Source organism: Perognathus longimembris, chromosome 2 (assembly GCF_023159225.1).
Source record: "Perognathus longimembris pacificus isolate PPM17 chromosome 2, ASM2315922v1, whole genome shotgun sequence".
Classification (NCBI taxonomy): Eukaryota; Metazoa; Chordata; class Mammalia; order Rodentia; family Heteromyidae; genus Perognathus; species Perognathus longimembris.
This window is the reverse complement of record NC_063162.1, coordinates 134,646,842-134,671,133: the sequence shown is the minus strand read 5'-3', so window position 1 is coordinate 134,671,133 and position 24,292 is coordinate 134,646,842. Positions and strand designations below refer to the sequence as shown.

General features: G+C 38.0%; 1 protein-coding gene across 1 annotated transcript in view; it reads right to left on the bottom strand.

The window, feature by feature from the left end:
* Snd1 (staphylococcal nuclease and tudor domain containing 1) overlaps positions 1–24,292 on the bottom strand; it is a 437,644-nt gene that overhangs the window by 233,819 nt on the left and 179,533 nt on the right. Inside the window, exon 12 of the mRNA XM_048340172.1 lies at positions 7,222–7,322. Within this exon, the coding sequence (XP_048196129.1) occupies positions 7,222–7,322 (101 nt within the window). The remainder of the gene's footprint in view (positions 1–7,221; positions 7,323–24,292) is intronic.

Below are 24,292 nucleotides of genomic sequence, written 5' to 3'. Positions count from 1 at the left end.
GCCTAGCTGAAAAAAAAAACCAAAAAACTAATGGACTGGAGGTGAGGCTCAAGTGGTAGAGCACTTGCCCAGCACACACAAGGCCCTAAACTCAATCCACACCACCACCAAACAAAACACAGTCCCTGGCAACATCTGAACAGAGATGAATTTTTCTATGCCCCAATTACATAAAAGTCCCCGTGTTTCTTAAAGTAAAACTCTTAACAAACACAGTTTCTATGAATGGCAATGGCAGAGACTATTCATCAGGTATCTGAGGTGCTTACCCTAGGGTTAAAAACATTCTAGGATGAACTATGTCCAGAAGACCATCAACCTGTGGAATGATTCTAGTTTTATTCCTGGCAATATCCTCAGGGCCAGGAACTACTAAGCACTCAACAAATATTTGCTGAATAATAAATATAGAGCTAGCAATTCTTAGGAGACAAGTTTAGCAGTGGCGACTTGTCCCTTGTTTGAGCCCAGTCCCTCATGTGTCTCTCAACATTCCAAGACAAGTCATCTCTTCGAATGGACTCCCTGGTTTAAAGAAAAACTTCATTATCTCTCAGGCTCTCCACAGTCTACTTAGAAAAGCCAAGAAGGCTAGTTCCCAAAGGATCAGTTGAGGAAATACTCAAGACACATACTGCCTGGCTTGCTGCTCAATTCGTACTGTTAAAAATAATAATACTAGCCAGGTACCGGCTGGTCATGCCTGTAATCCTATCTACTCAGGCAGCTGAGATATGAGGATTGTGGTTTGAAGACAGCCCTGGCAGAAGAGTCCATGAGACTCTTATCTCCAGTAACTATTCAGAAAATGGCACTGTGGCTCAAAGGGTAGAGGGCTAGCCTAGAGCAAAAAGAGGCTCAAGGAGAGCACCCAGACCCTGAGTTCAAGGGCCAGAACCCGGGGGGGGGAGGGTGGACGGAATGAGTTAAGGAGGGAAAAGGAAAGACCAAGGAGGAGGGAGGGATAAAGCTCTCACATACCTCAGCAGTAAGTTTTGCTGATAAGTAGATCTGTGGGTGCCATTATACAAAGCTACATTCAACTTCTATACAGAGATGATCATTACGAAGCATTCTGAAACCAAGGGTTTTTAAGGAAATAAGACTTGGCAGCATAAAGTTTCCACAGACAGCCAGCCACAAAATATCTAAACAAAAGAGACAGATTTGTCTGAAACTCAACAGTATATTCCTAACTCCAATCCTGAGCCCTGCGTTGTTAAATAGCCAAGTTCCTTCTTTCAGTGCTTCATAGGACAAGTCTCTTCAAATGATTTCTATACTTGAGCTAGCTGAGAGGATATGCCCAGTAATTCAACTACTTTGTTCCAAAGTATTGTTAACCACTTATTGCTACTGACGCTGCAAATATCCTCAGAATGGCAGCAGGCATATCTCTGGTATTCAGTGCTAAAGGAAGCAGCACAATTATGTAGGTCAAGCTATATAAGACTCCCAGAAAATGATCAAAACTGTTTTGTCTTTCCTTTTTTTTTTTTTTTTTTAAAGTACTGGGGACTGAATCAAGGAGTTCAGAGACACTCTACTACTTCAGCCACATCCTTAGTCCTTTGTTTTTTGTGAAAGATTATTATACACTTCCAATAGACTGAAAGAAGGTCATCTCTCCAGTAAGAATGACCTTTATTTTGTTTTTTAGAGTCTTAACTTTGTGAGGACTGGACTCCAACTCTCAATCTTCCTGCTTTTGGCTCCTGAATAGGTAGGTATGTGTCATCATGCATGGCTTAAACAGGGCTAGAGGTAGGTTACAAGTTTATTTCTACTTTAAGGAGGAACCCTCTCAACCCTCATTCTAGTGTATTCTTTTTCCTTCAAAGCAGGATAGAACAGAAACAAACAATAGACACAAGCAAAAGAAACAAACCAAAGTAACAATACTTAGAAAACCCCACTACCACAATGATTAAAGATAAGAACTGTAAAAATAACTCTGTGAGAGAAGGATTATCACCTAGACCACTACCACTAATACCTTTATTCTCTCTCAGGTAAAGGAAAAGAGCCTTCAGGAGGTTGGGGGCCTCAGTGGGTAAGAAGACTAGGCTACAAAACAGAGGTTCCTACTTGTACTAGGAAAGAAAATTGCCACCGCTACATTTTAAGGCTTGAAAACACGAGGAGATTTGGCTGACAGAGAAACCTTCAAAGCTATGAAACTCAAGCCAGAAAAGCTGCGGATTGTATGACATTTATTCCTATTGTGACTGGGGCAGGAGTGGGAGAACTAGGATTAAAAGAGGATTATTCAAGCAGAGTAAGGACAAGACCTAACCCAATGCTTCAGTCACTAATGGAACAGCTGGAAGGAGAAAAAAAGTACCCCGACAAATCAAAACCAAAGGAAAAGAAAAGGCAAAGGAAGTGTTTCTCCTTGTAAGTTTAAAAGTCTGGATCATATGAATATAATATAGTTCAGTTGTATCTGTCACAAATCCAGAGAGACAGAGTAGAAGTTCATACAAATAGTGTTGAGTCTGGTAGATGATGATCCTTAGAGCAAGAAGGTCATCTCAGATGTCGCCAGCCCCATGGGAGTTAGCCAGTAGCTCAGGTGCAAGGCTCTGTATTCATACGTGCATCAAGGAGTAGCCACACACAGATGAAGGGAGGGGAATATGGGAATGCAAGCATCAAACTCTACAAATCAGTACAGTGTAACTTGTTCCCAAAATAAACCACCTCCTTAAAAACATGATCACGTGCAGAAAATAAACATGCATTTGCAACTGAGGGATGGCGAGTTGACTCTTGAGGTATTTAGGGGAAGAAAATGGCTACTGGGACAAAAGCCCACAAAGCAGGTAACAAGGATATAGCACAAATCACCTTTCCCTGTTCCCAGTAGGTCCCAGGTGGGTCCCAAAACAGTAACATAGGCCCTTTACATAGGTCCAAGGTGGAAGATGAGTCCTAACACTTGTGTCCTTCTGTTCGGTGTGTGAGAAAACTAATGAGACAGACTTCTGATCATGGCTTAACCAATCAAACCAAAGATACACTACTCCAAGAGGGAGGGAAACAGACCTAGAAGAATCTGGCAGGGCTCCAAGAAATTTGGACACCCAACTGGTGTCTCTGCTTTCATGAACTCTTCTTTCTTTCCTTTTACTTTTTAATAAACTTAATCTGCTCACTTTCCTGCCTTTTTTTTTATTGGCAAGAAAAAAAACCTACCCTAGATGGTATCACCACAGTTCCTTTTCCTTATTTCCATCTCCTGGCCATGCTTTTCCCTTTCCAAATGTACAGTTTGTACCACACTCTAAACATCACAGATGGAAAGAATTAGGGTAGTGTCCTGGTAACATTGTATTCTTTACTCTTCCAGGGATGAGGGTGGGATGAAATTAAGTGTTACATGTAAATCCTGGTATTCCTTATATTTTGTAAGTGTGAACAGATTTTCTTAGAAAATGTGATATGCAGAAAAACATGAGCAATGACTTAATAGATTATATAGGTTTGCCAAATTGGAGCTCAAAGTAATTGGGAAGTCCAATACAGGGAAAGGTCACCCCAGAAAAATCTCACTCTTCAAAAAGGCTCTGGCAAGAATGAAAGAATGAGATTTTAATCACTGCAGCTAATTACATAGAAGACTAAATCACAAGAAGAGTTATTTAAGTGTCTTAAATACAATAAAAAGTAATTAACAAGAAGCGCCATCTTGACAGCTTCATGTCACAAACCAAGCCTAAAAAGATCAGCTAATTCCCAACCCGGGAGGCAGAGAATGAGAACAGACTCAAGGTTTGATCTTTTTATTTTTTTATTTAAACTGTTTTGATTAACAGATAACAACTCTTGCCAGCTCCATGGTGAAGTTAATCAAGAAAAAAAATTAAATCTATTAGAGGACTGAAGAACCTTGTTTCCATTGATTGCCCAGAGGGCAAGCTAGAGAGTGGAAGCCTGTGTCACACCACACAGCCCCAGACCAGGGTCCTGAAATCTGCCTCCCATATATCAAAATTTTCGAAGGATTCCACTGAGCCCTTCCGGGCAAACAGACAATCCACACACTTTGCATGTAAAATACATCTAAAAATCTGCTCTGAAGTAGCCCTCTTGCAAGATACCAGCTCATCTGCCGGTTCCCTCTCATGCCCCTGAAATCAGCAACTTCAAAGGAGTTTTTCTGGCCAGGGCAGTCTGCTAGTGTCTTCAACAACAGGAAGGTCAAGAGGTGTAGGTAAGTCCTCAGATTATGACAGATATCATCAGACTGTATGATTTTTTCATTGCACATCAGTTCTATGACTTGGAGCAAAGCCCAACTTTCAGAGGCAGTGGACATCACAGAAACTCTCTTAACTAATCCTCATCACACAACCAGTGATCACACACATCAAATGCTGTCAGTAAGCATGAAGCCTATGAGGAACACTCCAACATAACCAGGCAAATGGCGTCAAACCATAGAACCATTCACTTTGTCCCCAAATATAGTTTATATTGGTTGTGCTTGTTAATTATATTGCATTAATCATATATCACATTAATCCCTAAAATATAAGCATACAAAGTACATATGATCACATTTGCATGCTTAAAAAAGTTAAGAATGGCTTTACAGTGACTGCAAAACAAAGAGTAAGGCAATTATAATAAATGAGGGGATTTAAGTTTCAGAAATAATAGTGTTTCTGTGTCCTAATTCCAAAGAGATTGTGCAGTTCATGTGGATTGTGAAATAGGGGATTCATGCTGCCTATATATAAAAGAGATTCAGAAACATATGTACATTTTTAAGCTTAATAAATCTCTCTCCGGCCAGTGGTTTTGAATAACTAACTCTTAGAAGGCTTTAAGTATACCTTAGTTTTACCTCAACTTCCTACAATGTTGTTTGAAGATTTTTTAAAGTAAACTTGGAAAAAAACACACAGAAATAATACCAAAACAAAGGCAAAACAAACAGAAGCTTTGGGACAAGTTAGAACACAAGAATTACATCACCAGGGCTAGTTGCAAGTGATGATCTACCTTTGCAACCCCGTATCCAATAAACAAATAATAAACAAATAAAAGAGGAAAACTATCAGTTACAAGATCTATAGTACTGACTAGATTTAAATACAAAATCCTGAAGCGACTTGAGAAATGAAACATTCAAATCCTCCCTGAGATACTAGTTCATAAAAGGGCCCCTAGCAATATAGCTAACAAATCATTCAACAAATTATTAGTCCAGCCCACACCATTTGCTGGATACCAGGGGGGCCTCACAAGAAATAGAGATGACAAAATTACCCATTTCAAGGAAGACAATAGTTGAGGAAAGGATGACTTCAATAATATCAATGACTTTTAATATCCAAAGTTACGTAAGAAACCCAAAGAACTCAACAACAAAAAAAGTGATCCAGTTAAAAAGGGGGAAATGATTAGAAAAGACATTTCTCAAAAGGGACTAAAATGGCCAGTGGAGCTAGGAGAAAATATTCATCACTATGAACCATCAGGAAAATGAAAAAAAAAAACCCACAATGAAACTCACGTATTATCAAAAAAGCAATAAATACCAAATACTATATGGAGGAAAAGGGATCTCAGATATTGCTGGTAGCAGCATAATGGCCATCAAAGTCAAAATAAATGTACCTGAATGTCAAAGGTAAGTGCCACAGGCCACAGCCACATCCTTTACTCAGGAAAATTTTCTTCAAGCCAGCCGTTTCAAATTATCCTAAAAATTTAAGAGTCTCATAGAAACACTCCCTGGATATCTGCTTTTACACAGTGTAAATTTACCTTGGTGGTTACTAAATGAGATAATTCACCCTAATGGAGTGCTAAATAAACGTTGGTGGAGACCATCTGCCAAAAGTAAAGATATGCATTTTTACAGACGTGAAACTGTTGCCCCAGTAATTTGACAGCAGGAGTAGCAATCTACAGAGCTAACTCCCTGACTCTGCCTGTGTAATTTTTAGTACAGGGAAACATAAACATCCCAGCTCTTTCTGGTAGAGAAGCATGTATCCAGCTAAGATGCGGTAATAAATCATTATTGTAAGTTATATAGATAAGACTAATGACCAAAACATGTCCTAGTTTTTCACATTTCAAAAATAGTATTTGATTTTTCAGACTGGCTTCTCACAAACCCTGTTGTCTGTGATGGTGTGAAGGTAATGACATCAAATGCCTATATTGAGCTCCTCCTGGAAAAATGAAACCTATAATTGTGTCAACATTAACAACAATAATAAATACAGCAGTAGGAATTGGCTAAGAATAATCACTTCCAAATGTGGAGACAAGAATGCAGGGGAAGAGGTTCCTGCTTTATCTGAGAGTTTCTAGAAGCCAAACAACTACAAGATCTGCATCCTTTCAGAGGTTGCTACAGCTTAGCAGTATTTTTCCTAAGGGGCTTCATTGTACTTTCAATAAAACAATCCCTGTTTTGATAAGAAAGAGACCTATTCTTTTCTTCTCCTCTACTATGCCCCCTTAAAATAAGAAAAATACCAGTTTGGTAACAAATATCATTTAAGACTGTTAAATAGAGAATGAAACAATTACCATGCTGGTATATGTATGCAAAGTAAGAATTGCTACCAGGGACTGACTGATTGTTTTAATATTTATTGTGGAAGCTTAGCCCAGCAGGCTTCCTCCTTCCCCTGTCAGATCACTCCCTTCAGAGATTCTGTTCATCAACCAGGCTACCAAGAGACCTTGGCATATATAACCATGGCACAGCCAGAACAGTAGCAATTCTTATCAACTGGTTACAGTCCTCTATTGCAAACAATATGTCCAGCTAACCTCTACTCCTCTTCCTTCCTATTTTTTTCTCCTCTCTTCCTCCTAACCCCTCTCTCTCATCTACAATTCAAATTCCTACACTAATATACAGAGAATATTTTCAACTAATTTTGGATAGTACTGAGGGCCAGCTTGATATTCAATAAATAGAATTATTAATAGTAATAATGTGTACTTCACAGAGCCAAGCACACCAAGCCCAATAAATCTTAAATAACAACGATAATGAAAGTATATGATTAGCTAATGAGTGATTATAAAGTACTTTGCAAACCTAAAGTGTTACACAGGCACATAATTATAAACCACTGGGTTAAGAGGAAGAGAAAGCAAAGCAGAGAGAAAAGAGAGACTTGATTAAGTAGAGAACTCTTAGCTACTTCAGATGAAAGCTGAATTCCTGCTAGGTGGACCACTTACATTCCTCCAATGGTGACAGTGGCACAGGTACGCTCTGAAAAGGCAGGCACTGTTTCTGTGGCAGGGCTGGCTGGTCTAATGTAGTCCACCGTCACATTGACCTGAAAATAAAACCATCAGGGGAATTAAGTACACAATGCATTTTACTAGCAGTCAGATATGCTTGCTCAATTGGGAAGGAAAGTTCAACTCAGTTGGATTTTCTGGATCTAAGATCTTAAAAAAAAGTGATAGTACAAAGGGAAAATATTTGCAGAACACAAAGGCTAAGGGCTCATTTCTCAAAATACAAAATGAACTTCTAAAATTCAATGAAAAAAAATTAATGGGGGGAAAACCCGAACAGTTCAGAGAGAACATAAAAATAACTAAGACATTCCACATCATATGCAATAAAGGAACTGCTAATTTAAACAATGAAATATGGGTGCTCAGTTGGTAGAGTGCTTGGTAACAATAGCAAAGACCCAGGTTCCATTTCCATCAACTCAAAACATTTAGGGGGTTGGGAGGGAGTAACTAATTTAAACACCACTAGAGGACTAGCTAAAATCCAGACCACTAACACCACCAAATGCTTTCTTTGCAAGCATATGCAGTCACAGACCTCTTATTCACCCTCTGATGCATTTGAAAGATAGTTTTCTGGTTTCTTACATAACTAAACATACCCTTACTATCTGATTCAAGAATGGAAAGGTAGCTCCTTGGAATTTATATCAAAGAGCCAAAATCTTGTCAGCATGAAAACCTGAATGCAGATGTTAACATAGCTAGTAACTACCAACCATGATATCATCAGTAAATAAATACATTGTAGTACCTCCATGAAATGGATGTTATCTAATGCTAAAAACTAATGAGCTGTTAAGCTATGAATATACACAGAGGGTTGTAAATGTACATAATTAGCCAAAAGAAGCCCACCTGAAAAGATCGGTGGATGCCAGTGGCTGGGGATGAATGGGACTGGGAAATGAATGGCCAGGGCACAGAGGATTTATAGAGCGACGAAACTATTCATTCTGTATTCTGCTGTAATAGTAGATTACATATAGTAGATTACATTGCTATACAATAGTTAAAAAAAAAACCCACCACAGCTGGTACAATACCAAACATGAAGCCTATGGATTTGAGGTGATAATGATTCATCAGTGTAGATTCATCAGCTTCCACAATTATACTCATCTGTTGTGGGATACAGTAGTACAAGTATGGGGCAGAAAAATGTGGGAATCTCTATACTTTCTGTTCCATTTTGCTATAAGCCTAAAACTCTTTTTAAAGGGCTGTTTTCGAAAAGAAAGATGCTAATCAAAAAAAAAAAAAAAAAAGGTTATATAGCTGAGCACATGAAGCCCCACAGAAATTCTACTTGATCGAATGGGTTTGCAGTATTCCTATGTCACTGCCAGATACTACGGAAAAACAGCTTTTTAACCATTCCTATACCGGACTACTATGAAAACCCCTAAGCGATTCTATGACCTGGGACTGGGGATGTAGCTCAAGTGGTACAGTACTTCTCATGCAGGCAAGAGGCACTGAGTTAAATGCCCAGTCCTGCCCCCCAGAACATATACACATGACCTGCCTTTCCAGAAACATCGGATGCAATGTCGGTCTGCCATACCACCCTCTTGGACCATATATACATGACCTGCCTTTCCAGAAACATCGGATGCAATGTCGGTCTGCCATACCACCCTCTCTTGGACCATATATACATGACCTGCCTTTCCAGAAACATCGGATGCAATGTCGGTCTGTCATACCACCCTCTCTTAAGAACTATCAAGAAGATGACAATCACAAAGATGCTTGGAATTGATTTCACAGTGTGTAAATCAAAATGACACAGGTAACTAGGTCCAATCGCGACACAGTTGGAGTTAGGAAGGGGTTTCCTTTGGCAATGCCAAGTGCATCAAGTAAAAGATGGACAATAAGAATCTTTCATTTTGAATTCTTAAAAGATATGCATACAAATAAGAGGTTAAAAATGGGAAAATGGTTTAATTATAATATGTACTAAATAAAAAGCTGTAATCATACTAAGCAATACTTTTACTTAGGAAACCATTTAAGATAAACATGCTTATGTGTCTTAAGAAACAGGTGTATGGGATCAACTAGTAAACACATGTCTTTATGGTTGGTTTGGGAAACAGTCAAGGTTTACATATCTACACTGAAGTTGTTATGTTGGCCAGCTATACTGTCCAGATTTCCTCCCCACTTTTCCAATAGGATCAAGGTTCGAACCAAGTTTCTCATACTCGCTAGACAGGTGTTTTTGTTGCTGAACCACACCCCCAGGTCTGATGTTCTTGCTCTTTATTTGGAGATTGGGTCTCATTTCCTACCCTAACACAGGACTGGGTAGAGTCCAACTATGTGGAACTGCAGTCTCAACAATTTCAGCCTCACAAGTAGCTAAAATTACAGGTGTGAGCCACCAGCACCAGAATCTCTCTTCTAAAGAAATACATCTTCACTTCTTACCACCCAGCATAAAGACAGCCTAAGCATTGAGATTGTCCATAGTGCTGGTTAGTGGATATGTAGCTCAAGTCATAGAGCACTAGCCTTGGGCAAAAAAATAAAAAGCTCAAGGATAGTGCCCAGGCCCTGAGTTCAAGCCACAGGACAGCAATTTTTTAAAATACAACTGTCAGAGAAAATACTTCAAAAAAAATCTCACAAATCACATTTTAGAAGCCAAAAAGGAGCTATATCAAAGGCCAGGATAATTAAAGACTGAAGTTAAATCTTCCTTTTAAAAACAAAGAAAATAAGACAATTGAAGGATGACCCCTAAAAATCATCTATCTACACCAAGATTACTATTGGGTCTCACCAACTTCTTTAAAGCTAAGTAGATAGGTAAATATGAAGAATATGATCAGACAGGGGGATTAACAAACTATAATCTCCAATGAAGTGGTTTAGCAGTTTCCCAGCATGCAGTGGCCAGAGCTTAACCGAGGCAAGTGATAGGGCCAAGCCTCAGGGGGCTGCTCAGCACTTCATGGGTGACTCAGATGACTGGGAGAAGCACTCTCAATATCTAAGCTGATATATTCGGAACTCTGCTCAGTCAAGGCCCTAGAGCTAACCTGCAGAAGCCAGAAGACAAGAAAGCAACAGAGACCTGGAGTCAAGCCAAGAACCACAGAGGAAATCACATTAAGTTCAAGGGTAGCCAAACCATGGAATGCAAAGTATCTCAGGGGCAAGTTTAAATAGGGCATAGCCACAGGGCATCATCCAATTTAGGGCACTGAATGGGAATGTAACAGATATGTGGAGATGAGGAAAGTCCACATATCCTTGTATTTTCACACAATCCATCTAACGAGCTCAAGCCCTCAATTCTATTAACAGAGGAGAAAAAAAAAATCATCCTTGTTTAAAAATAAACTAAGTGAATCTCAAGGTTACCTTGTACCTGCCAATGCCAAACCTCCTCCTCAGACACTGATGGGCACAGGAGGGGTCAGACCACACCTCTGTGCATCAACAGTGATAATATCAAACTAAACTGAACATCTGTACATCACCCAGACAAAAGAGCTTGTCCCAAAAACTGTCTTCCTAAGAAATACATGGGAAGACGAGACAAAACAAAACAAACAAAATCCAAGCAGAAACAAAAAACACTCCAAAAACAATCTTCAATAACCAAAGAAACAACAACTACGTTAATTTGCCAATTAATTATTTCCAATATCAAGAGAAAGAGAATTGCAAATGAGTCCAAGATTAAAGAGCTCTTTGTGGATGCAACATTATTAAAGAAAATCTCAAATATAAATGAAGCCCTGAGAATAGCACATAGCCAAGACACACACCTGCAGGCAACTATGATAAACCGGGAATTAAAGTCAATGTGTAATTAGCATTTATGTCCCTCTCCTGTGGATTCTAAGATCTGTTCCTCTATCTTGCAGTTTTTCATCTCGAGATATTCATCACTGACCTGTCAATCACTTTGAAAAGAGATGAAGTTTAAACAGCTTCAATTAAAATGAATAGGAATCTTGGTAGTGTCTGACAGAATAAATGTGAATTTAGGGTTTGTGACTATGTCCATATGGCCTGGTATGAGTAAAAGAGCAGAATTAATTATAACAGGTGGTCCTCCATTTTCAAGCAAAGATGCACCTGAAATGTTTGGTATGCAAGTATTTTACATATGTGACCAAAAGGTTGTACAAATGACCCACAATCTCATACCAGTTTATAATATGCTAGGTTTTACTTATCACTCTCTTGCAAATGAGTCATGTAACATCATTGAGTCTTATTTTCTCCTCATTTGACAAAGGAGAGTACTAGGCTGGAACTTCATGGTATCATCTCATAGTAGAATTATAAAAGATGACTTAGCCAGACAGGATGAGTGTATCCTATTAAATCTTTGTAAATTCCACTTTTCATTTATTATAATTAAAACACTGATAGCATATGCCAGGAGAGAGGAGACTTCTTTTATTCACTGAAGACCTTACATTGGGCTTGCAAAGTAGAAGGTAAACATTTATTGCCTGAATGAATATATGTAATCAGGGACACTCTCAGACATAAAACTCTGAAGGACATCTTTGGAATGAGGAGGTTAGGCATATTAAGGACCACTTTCTGATTCTGTTCTTTCATGTAACAAAAATGTAGTTATTTAAACTGTAGGCATGGTGATGGAAGATGGAGATAGAAAAAATATTCTGAAATTTCTGATAAAGCTTCTCATGCTAAATAAAAGCAGCTACCATGAAAGATTAAGCAAGCAAAAGTATACATTATAGTATTTATCATTAAATTTTTTCTCCAAGAATCTCAAAGATAAGAAAGGATAGTAAGCACTATGATTCACCCTTGGTCCGCTGAGATGGCAACTTTAGTCTGTATTTGTAACCCAGTCTGCCTCGTCTAAGGCCTGAGAGCAGTTTAGTATAATAAAATTGCTTTGGGGGGCTGGGGATATGGCCTAGTGGCAAGAGAGCTTGCCTCATATACATGAGGCCCTGGGTTCGATTCCCCAGCACCACGTATACAGAAAACAGCCAGAAGTGGCGCTGTGGCTCAAGTGGCAGAGTGCTAGCTTTGAGCAAAAAGGAAGCCAGGGACAGGCTCAGGCCCTGAGTCCAAGGCCCAGGACTGGCCAAAAAAATAAATAAATAAAATAAAATTGCTTTGGACCACACTTAAGAATTTCTACATATATTCTTTATGCACAGAATAATAGTCTATGTGTATTCTTTATACTAGTTACTAATAAATATCAAACTACCAAGGGATCTTAATAGACTTTGATGTTGAAGAAGAAACTTAAGTGATAAAATGTGAAGTACCTAAACTTTAAAGATGAGATACACAGAAAAACAACTGTTCAATGACAATATTTCCATGTCATAGCCTGAGACAGTTTTAATAAAAATAGTGCTATTATAAAAAGTTATTTTGCATAATTGCCATAATATCCCACCCATTATTCTACATAGCCAATAATAAATTCACAGAGAGCTGTAATAAATATTCTGCCTCAAGAAATAAGCTCTTTTATGACCTATTTTCATGACAGAATTTTTGGTAGTTATGGAAAACCTCTGTGCACACCTAATACAGAGAATAAATACCATCTGGGCCTAAATTGAACTCATGCTGCCCCAAACTGAAAATCAGTGAAGAGTTTACACAGGATAGGGAAGACCATAGACAGAGAATAAGCAGGATGCCGGGCGTGTTTCTGATAATCCTACAGAGCAGCTGCATGAACTTGTCACCTAGCAGCTCTGTGCTTCCTCATAAGACAGATAGCTATGCTCACCTTACTTTGGTAGGAAGAAAAGCATTAATATCGGCAAGCTATTTGGAACAGAGTATGATTTGAGGTATGTTCCATGCAAGTGTCATTTATTTTTGATTAACTAATTTTCTTACGATGGTGCCTGGAACAGAGTAAGTGCTAAATAGGTATGCATGGAATAAATAAACAAATACACCCACACATATGCATAAATAAGATACATGTTGACTTAAGTCATTACACTCTTGAAATCATTAGAAAGACTCAATTAAATATACTTTTCTCCTTAAGGAATCACAGCAAACAAGACTATGTGCCTCATACATATTCATCCCAATGTAGAGATAAGTAGCGTTTATTTTAAAGAATGATATACTATTTGGTATTTATTTAGATGTTTTACAGATTAATTCTGTAGGTACGAGTTATTGGATATTTTATTTACTGAAGATAATGGAAGTGAGTGTTGTATACCATCTCAATTATAGGTTAACTAATGAGACACATTCTGGGCAGAATACTTCTTGCTTTGCAAAATGAAGAAGACAATCAAAACCAGAAAAATCCCTTGTTTCTATGTGCTTTGGACTTAGTAAAACCTTACACTTAATGCTCCTAAGCAGTATTTAAATTATGTATTCTTCATCTTTTCTCCTTACTAAAAGTACCTTACATAATTATTCTAAAAATATAGGAGTAATGGATATTTTCAAATTTTTACAAACACCTGTCAATTATCCATCCATCGAAGTGTGGAAGAGCTTCAAAACCAATTGTTATGGACGGGGACTGTGGGTCGTCTCTGTGAGCATGCTCTTAGCTTACCTCCTAGCAAAGTGACCCACTCAGATTCAAACACCTGCAAGACCCACTGCTCAACAAGGCACTGTCAACTTTGCCTACTTATAGAAAAGCATTGTGAGGGAGGTATATAATAAGTGTTACCAATGAGAGCCATACACATATACTAAGTTTTCCTAATAACAACAAAGATAATTTATAAATTACAGCCATTAACAATATAAAGCCAATTATTTCAATAATTTTTTGGTACTGAGATTTATATTGTAAACATATAGTACATCTCAATTTGGGCCACACACAGCTATATAGGTCTGGACAATTTCATACTCTTCATTCCCAACATATCTCCTACAAAAGTGAGCGCCTTGTTCCTCTATCATCCTACATTCTGGTTCTAACTTCCTCCTTTATTTTCCTCTTGTGAACTGCTATTGACTTATATTTTATGGATTCTGTGAATACTCTTAAGCCAAGAATGACAAAATATAGTATGAGAAATGGGAGGAAAAACTAAAATGTTTATCGTTCATTTTCTTTTTCATATTACCTGAGTAGACTAGAAAAATGTGTCATGTACATTTTCAGTTCTAAAAAACAATTTCTGATGACAGGATAAGTTTGTACACAGACAGAAAAAATCCTCTAGTAATATAACTACTATTGTAAAATAATTCTATTCAATAGAGGTTTTCTTTTGTTGGTTTTTGTTTTTTGTTATAGTGGAATAAAACAGAGAGGGACTTAAACATGTTGAACAACTGCTCCATCACTGTAAACCATAGCTATAAATCAATAGTTAGATGAAGATATATTTTCAATAATTTACTAATCCCATAGTTGGATTTTTTAAAATTAACTCAATTTATCAACCTAATTCTAGAACATTTTACCTTGGTTTCTAAAATTTAGCTTTGTAGACAGATGGAGACTGGATGTCCTTATTTAATAATTATGGCTTCTGTTGATTGTGAGTACTATTTAGAAATAAGCTACTTATTTTTATAAAATTTTATAACTATAAAAAGCGGAAGTTTATTTGTTCTATTCAGAGTTTTGTTGAACCTTAATCTTTTACATTAAAACAACTTTTACACTCATCAACACATACACACACATTTTATCTTAGATGGGTTGCAAGTATTAAGGCACATAAGCCAGTGTTTCTTGGCTACCTCTCCAATCCAGGCTAAATGTATTCTGGAACACCCCCTTTCCAAATCATTGTAATTAGGTGCTACGGCTGGTTGTTTATTTGCATGTATTTTTGCAGTTCTCCCATCTACAATCACCCTTCCCACCTCCGCCACAGTCAGAACTATTTTTAAGCACATTTCATTTTCATCAATGGAGCGGTAACCTATAGTGCTTATAAAAACTTCACAAATCCATAGTCTATTTTCTTATTTGATGCATTTTTATATGAAAATGAGTCTCCTACATCAATCCACTGCCCCAATACCTAGATAGGCAGATGCTTTTATCTGTTTTGAAGGGAGAGGTAAAATAGAAATTAATACTGAGTAAGAGGAACTGTTAATTGTCCCTACCTGACCTTAGGCACTCATTTACATGGACATCATTGCTCCATGAAAAACCTCCAGTTTGGTAAATATTTAATTAGAAGCATGCACAAACATAAAATACAAAACATTACAGTTAAGCATTATTATATGTAAGGGGCTATGGCAGCCTGGCCAACATTTTAGAGGTAGTGATAACAACCTGACAAGAAACATAACAATAGGACCAGAAAATATATTGTACTGCTAATTGTCGGGCAGATAACGGGCACATACACATACAAAAAAAAAAATCAACAAGGAAATACAGTTTTACCAATTACAAATATTTTAATTAAATCTGAGGGGGACCTTAAAGGAAAAATAAACATTACTATTTGAAAATAACTTCACTGCTGCTAGCATTTTCATTAAAACCTCTTGATTCTTCACTCATAACCTTGCAAGTATGTTTAAGGAGTTTGAACTGTGTTTGTATTAATGTTCTAATCGATTTCTAACTGGCACTAGCCTAACTCATACCAATACTTACTTTTAATACCACACAGATTGTCCCTAAGGTGAAATGTCAAAGAAGAATGACCAAGAATTATCCCTGTGTCCCATTCTCCCCTCTTCCCCCCTGCAACTGCTTTCTCCTTCTCACAGAGACCAGTCATCACCGCCCTCTCCTCCAGAGGGCAGAACTCTAGGGTAGGTCTTTTTTCTCTTCTCCAGTGTCAAAGTCATCTGTATCCAAAATTCCAAGGTCACCAACAGTTGGGAGATATTAAATAATTTTGTCCAGGTCTCCCTGGAGGAGTTCCAGCCACATAAACAGTATGAGAACACACAGACACTTAACGCCTTTGTAGAGAATACATACAATGTCACCCAGCATTTAAAGAAGCAGCAGTAGTAAGAAATAGGTGGGAAAGGAGGCTTATCACCAAAAAATTGATAAAAATAAAAGACTGTATTACCTTTTCTCTATAAACATATGACAGTTTATGAACTTTTGCAATGTTTCCATTAATAGAGTCCAAATTGAGAAATTTAAGCAATAAATGTGGGAGTAAAGTATTCATCCAGCTAAGAGTTCCAATAAATTGCTATGACTCTGCTAGGTATTGCTTGGGTGAACAAAGCCAGTGTGGGAAAGCTACCTGCATTCAGCATGGTACAGAACTCTCTCCAGCAGGCCTGAGCTAACATTGAGAAGTCATTAAGATGAGGGAATATACATTCACATGAAGTCAACTCAAAACCAAAGGTAAATGGTGAATTGGCCTTACACAACTATACAGTGACCTCAAAGAAGAATCATGACAGAACTGCAATCATTTTTCTGTAATGTCTGCCAAAGACACATAGAATAGTCCATCTGAGCAATATTTAATATATATATGCATGCTTACAACCATGGTGAATTAACACAAACAAATACACATATGCATACATGAGCACACACGCTCAAGAGTGACAAGAAAGTAAAGCATGCTCTGTAGGAGTAAGAGGGGCATCAATAGTGGGAGAAAAGCTTAATGTTTACATGTTTCAAAAAAACATGATAAAACTTGTAGAATATGTGTCTTAAGAAGTCAGGAATGGGATAAGAATGAGTGGTATTGAGGGATAAGAATGAGATGACGTAAGGCTGACTGGTGTTCATTGGCATATAGTCACAATGAAACTTCCCTTATACAACTAATGTACATTAATAAAAATGAATAACCTAATGATACATCACTTTGTGTATAAATTATCATCAACTTTGTGGCTAAGAAATCATTCCAGCCAGTGCCAGTGACTCACTCCTGTAATCCTAGCTACTCAGAAGGCTGAGATCTAAGGATCACAGTTCAAAGCCAGCCAACTTGGAAAGAAACATCCCTATGAGATTCGTATCTCCAATTAACCACTGAAAAACTGAAAGTGGAGCTGTGGCTTAAGTGGCAGAATGCTAGTCTTGAGCACAGTGAGGCTCAAGGTAATTCCCAGGCCCTGAGTTCAAGCCCCACCACCACCACCACCAACAACAACAAAATCATTCCAAACGTCTAAGCATGGGCCTTTTATTTGTGGTGTTGGGAATCCAACCCAGGGCCTCAAGCATGGTAGGTAAGAGCTCAACCACTGAGCAACATCCCCAGCCTGCAATGGGCCTTCCCCCTCAGTCTCAGTCAGAACTTAGAGCACCTGAGGCCACGTTTCTTGATCAAAAGCACACAGGGCAGAGCACAGCCACTGACTGAAGAATACCCTGAACCAAATCTATTTCCACCTCCAAATTCATCTCTCTTCACTAGGAGGCACACTTGTATAATCACATGCACAACTTCTTATCCTACAAACATGCATGCATATTTAGAAAGCAGGTAGTTATTACTGGAGATTAAGACTTGGTTAGATGCAGTATGTACATCTCAAACAGTCGAGATATATGAAATAAATCATCTCAAGTTATCTATATAGAAAAACATGTCATATCCCAGTCCCACATTTTCCACTCCTGTTATCAGAGACATCAAGAAAATTGCTGAGAATCCTCAAAAATCAAAAACAGAATCCCCATCTGATACAGCAATCCCACTTCTGGGTATATAACAACAGAATGGATAGGACAGTCACAAGGAGAAATACTCATGCTCACAGCAGTTTACTCACAATAGCCAAAGTGGAAGTAATAGGAATAACCATGACTTGATGAGTGGACAGACAATGTGGTACAGAAGGCAGACCCTTAGTATCTGCAGACATGTGGTTCCAAGGACACCACTGCTGAATAAAAGCTGCAGCTGCTCAGGTCACAGAGTTCTGTACTGTACTGCAACATACTTGATTTATTTTTCCCATAATACCACACTTCCTCAAAGGTATGCCACTTTTCGATTGTACATTTTCACTGTATCGCTTATATCAAACATATTTACTTTTACCTTAATGTTTGGACATTACTTGCTTTTTCTAGAGGCAGATTTTTGCAAAATTAAGGGCAGGAAAACACTAGATTACATAACTAGTGACAATAACAAAGGAATGACTCCAAGGACTTGAAAACTTTTGTTTAAAAATTTCTTTTGTAGGGCTGGGGATATAGCCTAGTGGCAAGAGTGCCTGCCTCGGATACACGAGGCCCTAGGTTCGATTCTCCAGCACCACATATACAGAAAACGGACAGAATCGGCGCTGTGGCTCAAGTGGCAGAGTGCTAGCCTTGAGCGGGAAGAAGCCAGGGACAGTGCTTAGGCCCTGAGTCCAAGGCCCAGGACTGGCCAAAAAAAAAAAAAAAATTTCTTTTGTAAATACTTATTACTATTTTTAATTGCACTTGGCCCAACTATGTGCATAAGAAGAATGTGCATGTACATACCTAGAAATATTAAAGGAATTTCTGACATGCTACAATATTAATGAAACTCAGGGGCATTATGGTAAATCACAAAAAAGGACTTACTTAAAATGCACACCAATGTCACTGTCCATTTAATGATCATTAAGAAGGTAAATTTATGGCATATTCATCTTAAGACTACTAAACTATACCATCCACACACTCCAGAAATCAACATCAGCTGAGCAGCCTAAACCAGGCAAAGACTAAGCAACTGTAAGTTGAGTGGTCAACTGGGAAACTCTTGGTTACATCAAGGGAACACACTTCCAGGACAGTAGGTAGTTCCCCAAACCATTAATAATTAAAATTCAAGTCTAAAGGGACATAGATCAAAGTCATATCAGAATATGAAATACTTTTTCTCTGTTTTTTTTTAAAAGAAAACCAACATTGTAGGCACAAGTTGCATGTATAGAGACCACAAGTTTCTAAGAACATCCTGTAAAAGGGAGCTAAGACTATCCCTGTGGCTTACTGACCTCCTAGGAAACGGACAAACTCTTTTGTCATATGCTCTGACACAGTTGCTCCATGAGGAAGCAGTCTCCCTTAGAGATCTGTCACCTATAGATTTATCCTTTGAGAATCTCATCACAATTTTCCAGCCTCTATCTAGTTCTCCAGATGCTGAATTGAATCCCTTTCACCCATGCTTTTTCAATTAAACCTATAATTTTCATGAGCTTCTCTCAACAGCACTTGCCAGCATTGTTAGGAGCCTGAGCTATTACTTCTCTGGAGGTCAATGTGCCAACTTTACTAACATTCAGTATGTGGATTTCCGATGACCTAGCAATTCCACTTCTAAGAATTCACAATATCAAAGCAAAGATAGATAACAAAAGCAGTGTCCTTTTGCACTGATGGGAGTTCCACATAAATGCATAATTACAAGCTGAGACAAAGAGTTCCAATGTAGACAGACCCTATTTCTTTTTTGTTGTGGTACTACTAGCATTTCTCAATAAAGATGATGATGCTATGGAAAACAAGGGAGATGATTAAAATCTACTATGGAAATACAGCAAATAAAAAGCCACTACCCAATGGTACATATAACACAGTCCTATTGTAGAAATAAACGTAAGAACCGAGAATCTGGAGATGTAAACTCAGTTCCAACAGCTTATCTTTGAAGGTACAATTAATTACAGGGCAATTTCATTTCATTGTACATTTCTTTTTTTTTTTTTTTTTGGCCAGTCCTGGGCCTTGGACTCAGGGCCTGAGCACTGTCCCTGGCTTCTTCCCGCTCAAGGCTAGCACTCTGCCACTTGAGCCACAGCGCTGCTTCTGGCCATTTTCTGTATATGTAGTGCTGGGGAATCGAACCTAGGGCCTCGTGTATCTGAGGTAGGCACTCTTGCCACTAGGCTATATCCCCAGCCCATCATTGTACATTTCTATTAAAGGTTATTTTGTTGCTTGCTGATACTGGGGCTTGAACTCAGGGCTTCATGTTCTCCCCTCAGCTTTATTGCACACAACTGGCATTCAACAACTGGGGCCACACTGCCAGCCCAGCCTTTTGCTGGCTAATTGTAGGTGGAGTCTGATGGAAATCTGCATTGTTCTCATAACCCTAGTGTTGTCTTCCTGGCCTGCTGGCCCCACCCCCACTAGGAATAAGGACTATTCTCAGAAAAATCTTAACTGGTCCTTTTGTCCCTGGCAGAACCACTTGCCACAACTGCCTGACTGGACTGTGCTTAAACCCTGGAATACCACGCCCATCCCGCAACCCTTTTATCTCTGGCTCTGTTAGGTGTTACGAGGTGCCCTTCTCCAGCAATGATTAAAGTTTGATTTTGATCTGTTGAGGTCTCAGTCCTCTTTCTTCCCTTTGGGGTCTGCTTGAACTTTCCTTCTCAGGCTGGCTTCAAACTGTGATCCTCCAGGTCTTAGCCTCCTGAGTAGCTAGGATTATAAGTATGCCAGCACAAGGTTAAGATTAACTTTTTAAATTACATTTTAAACTAGAAAGAAGATTAAGTTTTAAGGAAAATCGCAGAGTAAGCAGAAATAACTATGGAAACGTAACATCTACCTTTAAAAAACAAAACACTAAAATCAACAGAGAAAACACAGAACCAGCTTTGAATCAAGGTTCATCAGTGCTGGACATCTATCATCACAGCAGTTCCCATGCGGAAGCCATGGTCACTGCCCATTAGTGCGTGCCAACCAGTCTGGATCATGCGGGACAGGCAGGCTAAGCACTGCTAGGAGGAGGACAGGATCAAGAGGGCTTCTGGGTGCCCAGTGGTGTACTGCTGCCATGGCAGGTGGGCATCACTATCTGCAAATGAACTGCCAATCTCACTGTGAGCCGATAATGATCCTGCCACCACCACCTGCCTACCATATGTTTTCTCTACTTGTCATGTAACAAGGAAGTGCATTTTGGCATGCTGATCACCAACAGTCTTATACTACTGGCTGATGCTTGCTGTACCTAGCTTCAGCCCTTGCTAAGGTCAGAGGAGGAGTGGAAGAAGATAGAAAATTCTGCTCTGCCAATAGGCAGACACTTACTTTGCAGAAGCAGACTGGCCTGATTGGCTCTTTTTTAGTTCTAAGACTGTTCAGGTTGAAGAGCTATGACCCATCCTCATTTGTACCTTGGGATCTGGTTCCCCTTTAGTAGTATAGAAAAGTAGCTTACCACAACCATGCTTACCACAATTCATGCTTTCCTTAAATCATCATAGTTCAGTCACTAAAACCTCCTATCATCTCATGGAGTTTTCTCTTTCTCCCAAATGTAATGCAGAGCTAACACAGGGTGTGGCATCAAGAGTTGAGCCTCAGAGAAGCAGATAATCAGAGAGAGATTACAATATGAAAAAAATGTAGTTTATGTCTCAGGAAGCTACCTGCACAGTTTTGCTCTCTTCAGTAAACTCTAACTTAGAAATATTTATAGGAGAATACAGAAGAATTTCAGATATAATGCTTATAACCTACACTCCCCTCCACCCCAATCAACAACTAGGGATAGTTTCTAAAGGAGAGAAGGAGAGTTTGGGTAAATGGGAGTGAACACCCAAGAAATTCTAAGAGACTTGAATCAGTTAAGCATGTTATCAAAGCCCTTGTATTCACACTGACAGTGAAAAAGAAAGATTACCTCAGAAGACTTTCCATGATAGAAAGTCACTAGGCAAGCATGTGGTTCTCTTAATAAAGGGACTTCTACATTTTGGTGGCTGTCCCCATCCTGTTCAGACACTATACAAAATGACAACCATTGACATTGGCAAACACCCTGTTCAAAAAGAAATGTACTCAATACCTGGCTTATGGAACTGTAACTCTCTTTGTATATCACCTTTACAATAACAATAAAAAAGAAACACCTTGTACCACTTCAGTACCTAATTTCAAAACACTTTCATCACTCTAAAAAGAAGCCTTGCATCCATTAAACAATTACTCATTTCTAACGTCCCTAGTCTTTGGCGATCACCAATCTAGTCATGTCCTGTGCATTTGTCTATTCTGAACATTTCACCTAATAAAACTACACAATTCTTGTCTTCTGTCTTTACTTGGGACAATGTTTTTTAAGGATTATATACATGGCAGTGTTGAGCAAGATTTCACTACTTTATGCAGAGTAGACTGGTTTTAAGGATATATCTTAATTTGTTTATTTAAGATGTTTCTCCTAAAACTGTGCCACAATATAAGAAATTGTGTTTAGAACCACTTTAATAATAAAAAGAGTAATAAAAATAAAATAAAAATTAAAACAATATGTCAAGAGTTCATTTAACAGAGCAATTAATGGTAAATAGGAAAGTTATCTTTAACAAATACAAGCCACCAAAGTCAAATCAGATAAAAGAAATAACTTCATCTCCTAATTTGTCTGCTTCAAATATTCTTAGTCAAATGCATTAAAAATAAAAACAAACAAAAAAGCCACTCTCTCATAATAAGGAATCACCAGCCAAGAGAAAAAAAAAACGAATTCCTAATAGTTATTTGCTTGAGGAAAATGACACAACCACTGTGCAGAATGTTAAAAAAGAAAAAAAAAGGCTCCAAATTTTCTGGCACAGAAAATTGTACAGGAGCTCCTACATTATACACCCTCTGTCACAACAAACATACCTGTGATTCAGGTTTCAAGGATTCTCATATCTTGGTTACTTGGCCTATGTAAATATCCTTGATACATACAGCAAGAAATCTTTCCCTGATATGTCTTCTAATAATTTCTACATGGAGGGCTCCTCACACCAGCTTACTAACCTACCTCTTCTCCTATACCCACCAGTAAGAGTTCATGATGAGGAAACTAATGATAAATTTTTCTAGCACAGTAATAAAAAGGAAGATCTTGGGCTATTAAAACAAGACTGTTTTAGCCTAGGAGACAAGTCATTATGTCAAAAATAGGAGGGTTCCCTTATTATTAAGGTGATAATTTGAGCTATAAAACTTATTATTCTGGGTGCCAAAAACCAGCCAAAGAGACAGAGATGATATCTAAGAATATTTTGCCACTATAAATTTGCCAAAGAACGTTAGATGACTCCTTAGGAAAGAAAAATAAAGGGAAAACTCTTAACAACTGTAGATAGTAAGAAGATAATGCTTGGGCAAAGAGAAAAAGCATCCTTGATTGGAGGTTGGTAAAATATCAAATCAGGAGGTGATGTTTCCAACTACAGACAAGAGTTTACTGCAATCATTGGCCAGGGTCTTCATTCAAACCACCTCCTAAAAAAGACAGTCTGGAAATAATTGCAAAATGAACAGAAAATGACATAAAACTCAGCCAAATGTACTTGAACAGTACTTTTCTGAAAAATCAAACTGTGCAGGAGACAAAAATGAAACATGCTACTTTATTTTTTAAATGTTAACTACATATATTTACTAAGGAAATGAAATGGACCAGTAATGCAAACATAGTACTACTGACTCTCAGATTAATTATCTGCTGAAAAAGACAAAAGAGGCCCATAATACACTACCTCTTAATCTTCTCTATGAAAGACAAAGCAAGATGTAAAGACACAGACTAATATTATAGTTCTAAATAGAACCTGAATAACTCAACTATAAGTTATAGCAAATTGTAAATTGAGATGTAACAGACCTAATTTTATAATAATTTTTTTAGTAACATTTACTATAATTTCTGTAAATAAGCATCAGAATAAAAACATTAAGGTGATATTCAATAAGTCTGCAACTAACATATCAACAAAAACATTCCTTAGTTAACAGGATTTGGATTTAAAGGCATGTTAGAGATAGCTGGTGATTTGGCTCAAAACTGAAAAGAATGCTCACAAACAATTGTTAATAATTCTACAACACAGAAGAGACATGAGCCTGGTGGTAGAGTGTCAGCTATAAGCAAATAGGCTAAGTGAGAGCGCAAGGCCCCAAGTTCAAGGCCAATTTCAGTCCCAACACATAAAAATAAAATTATGAGTAATAATTTGTCTGTAAGTTGGAATTTTGAGCCACATTTTGTTCTAGTTTTCCTTTTTTGAACATTTGGTGAATGTTTTAAGCTACTAAATCAATGAAAACAAC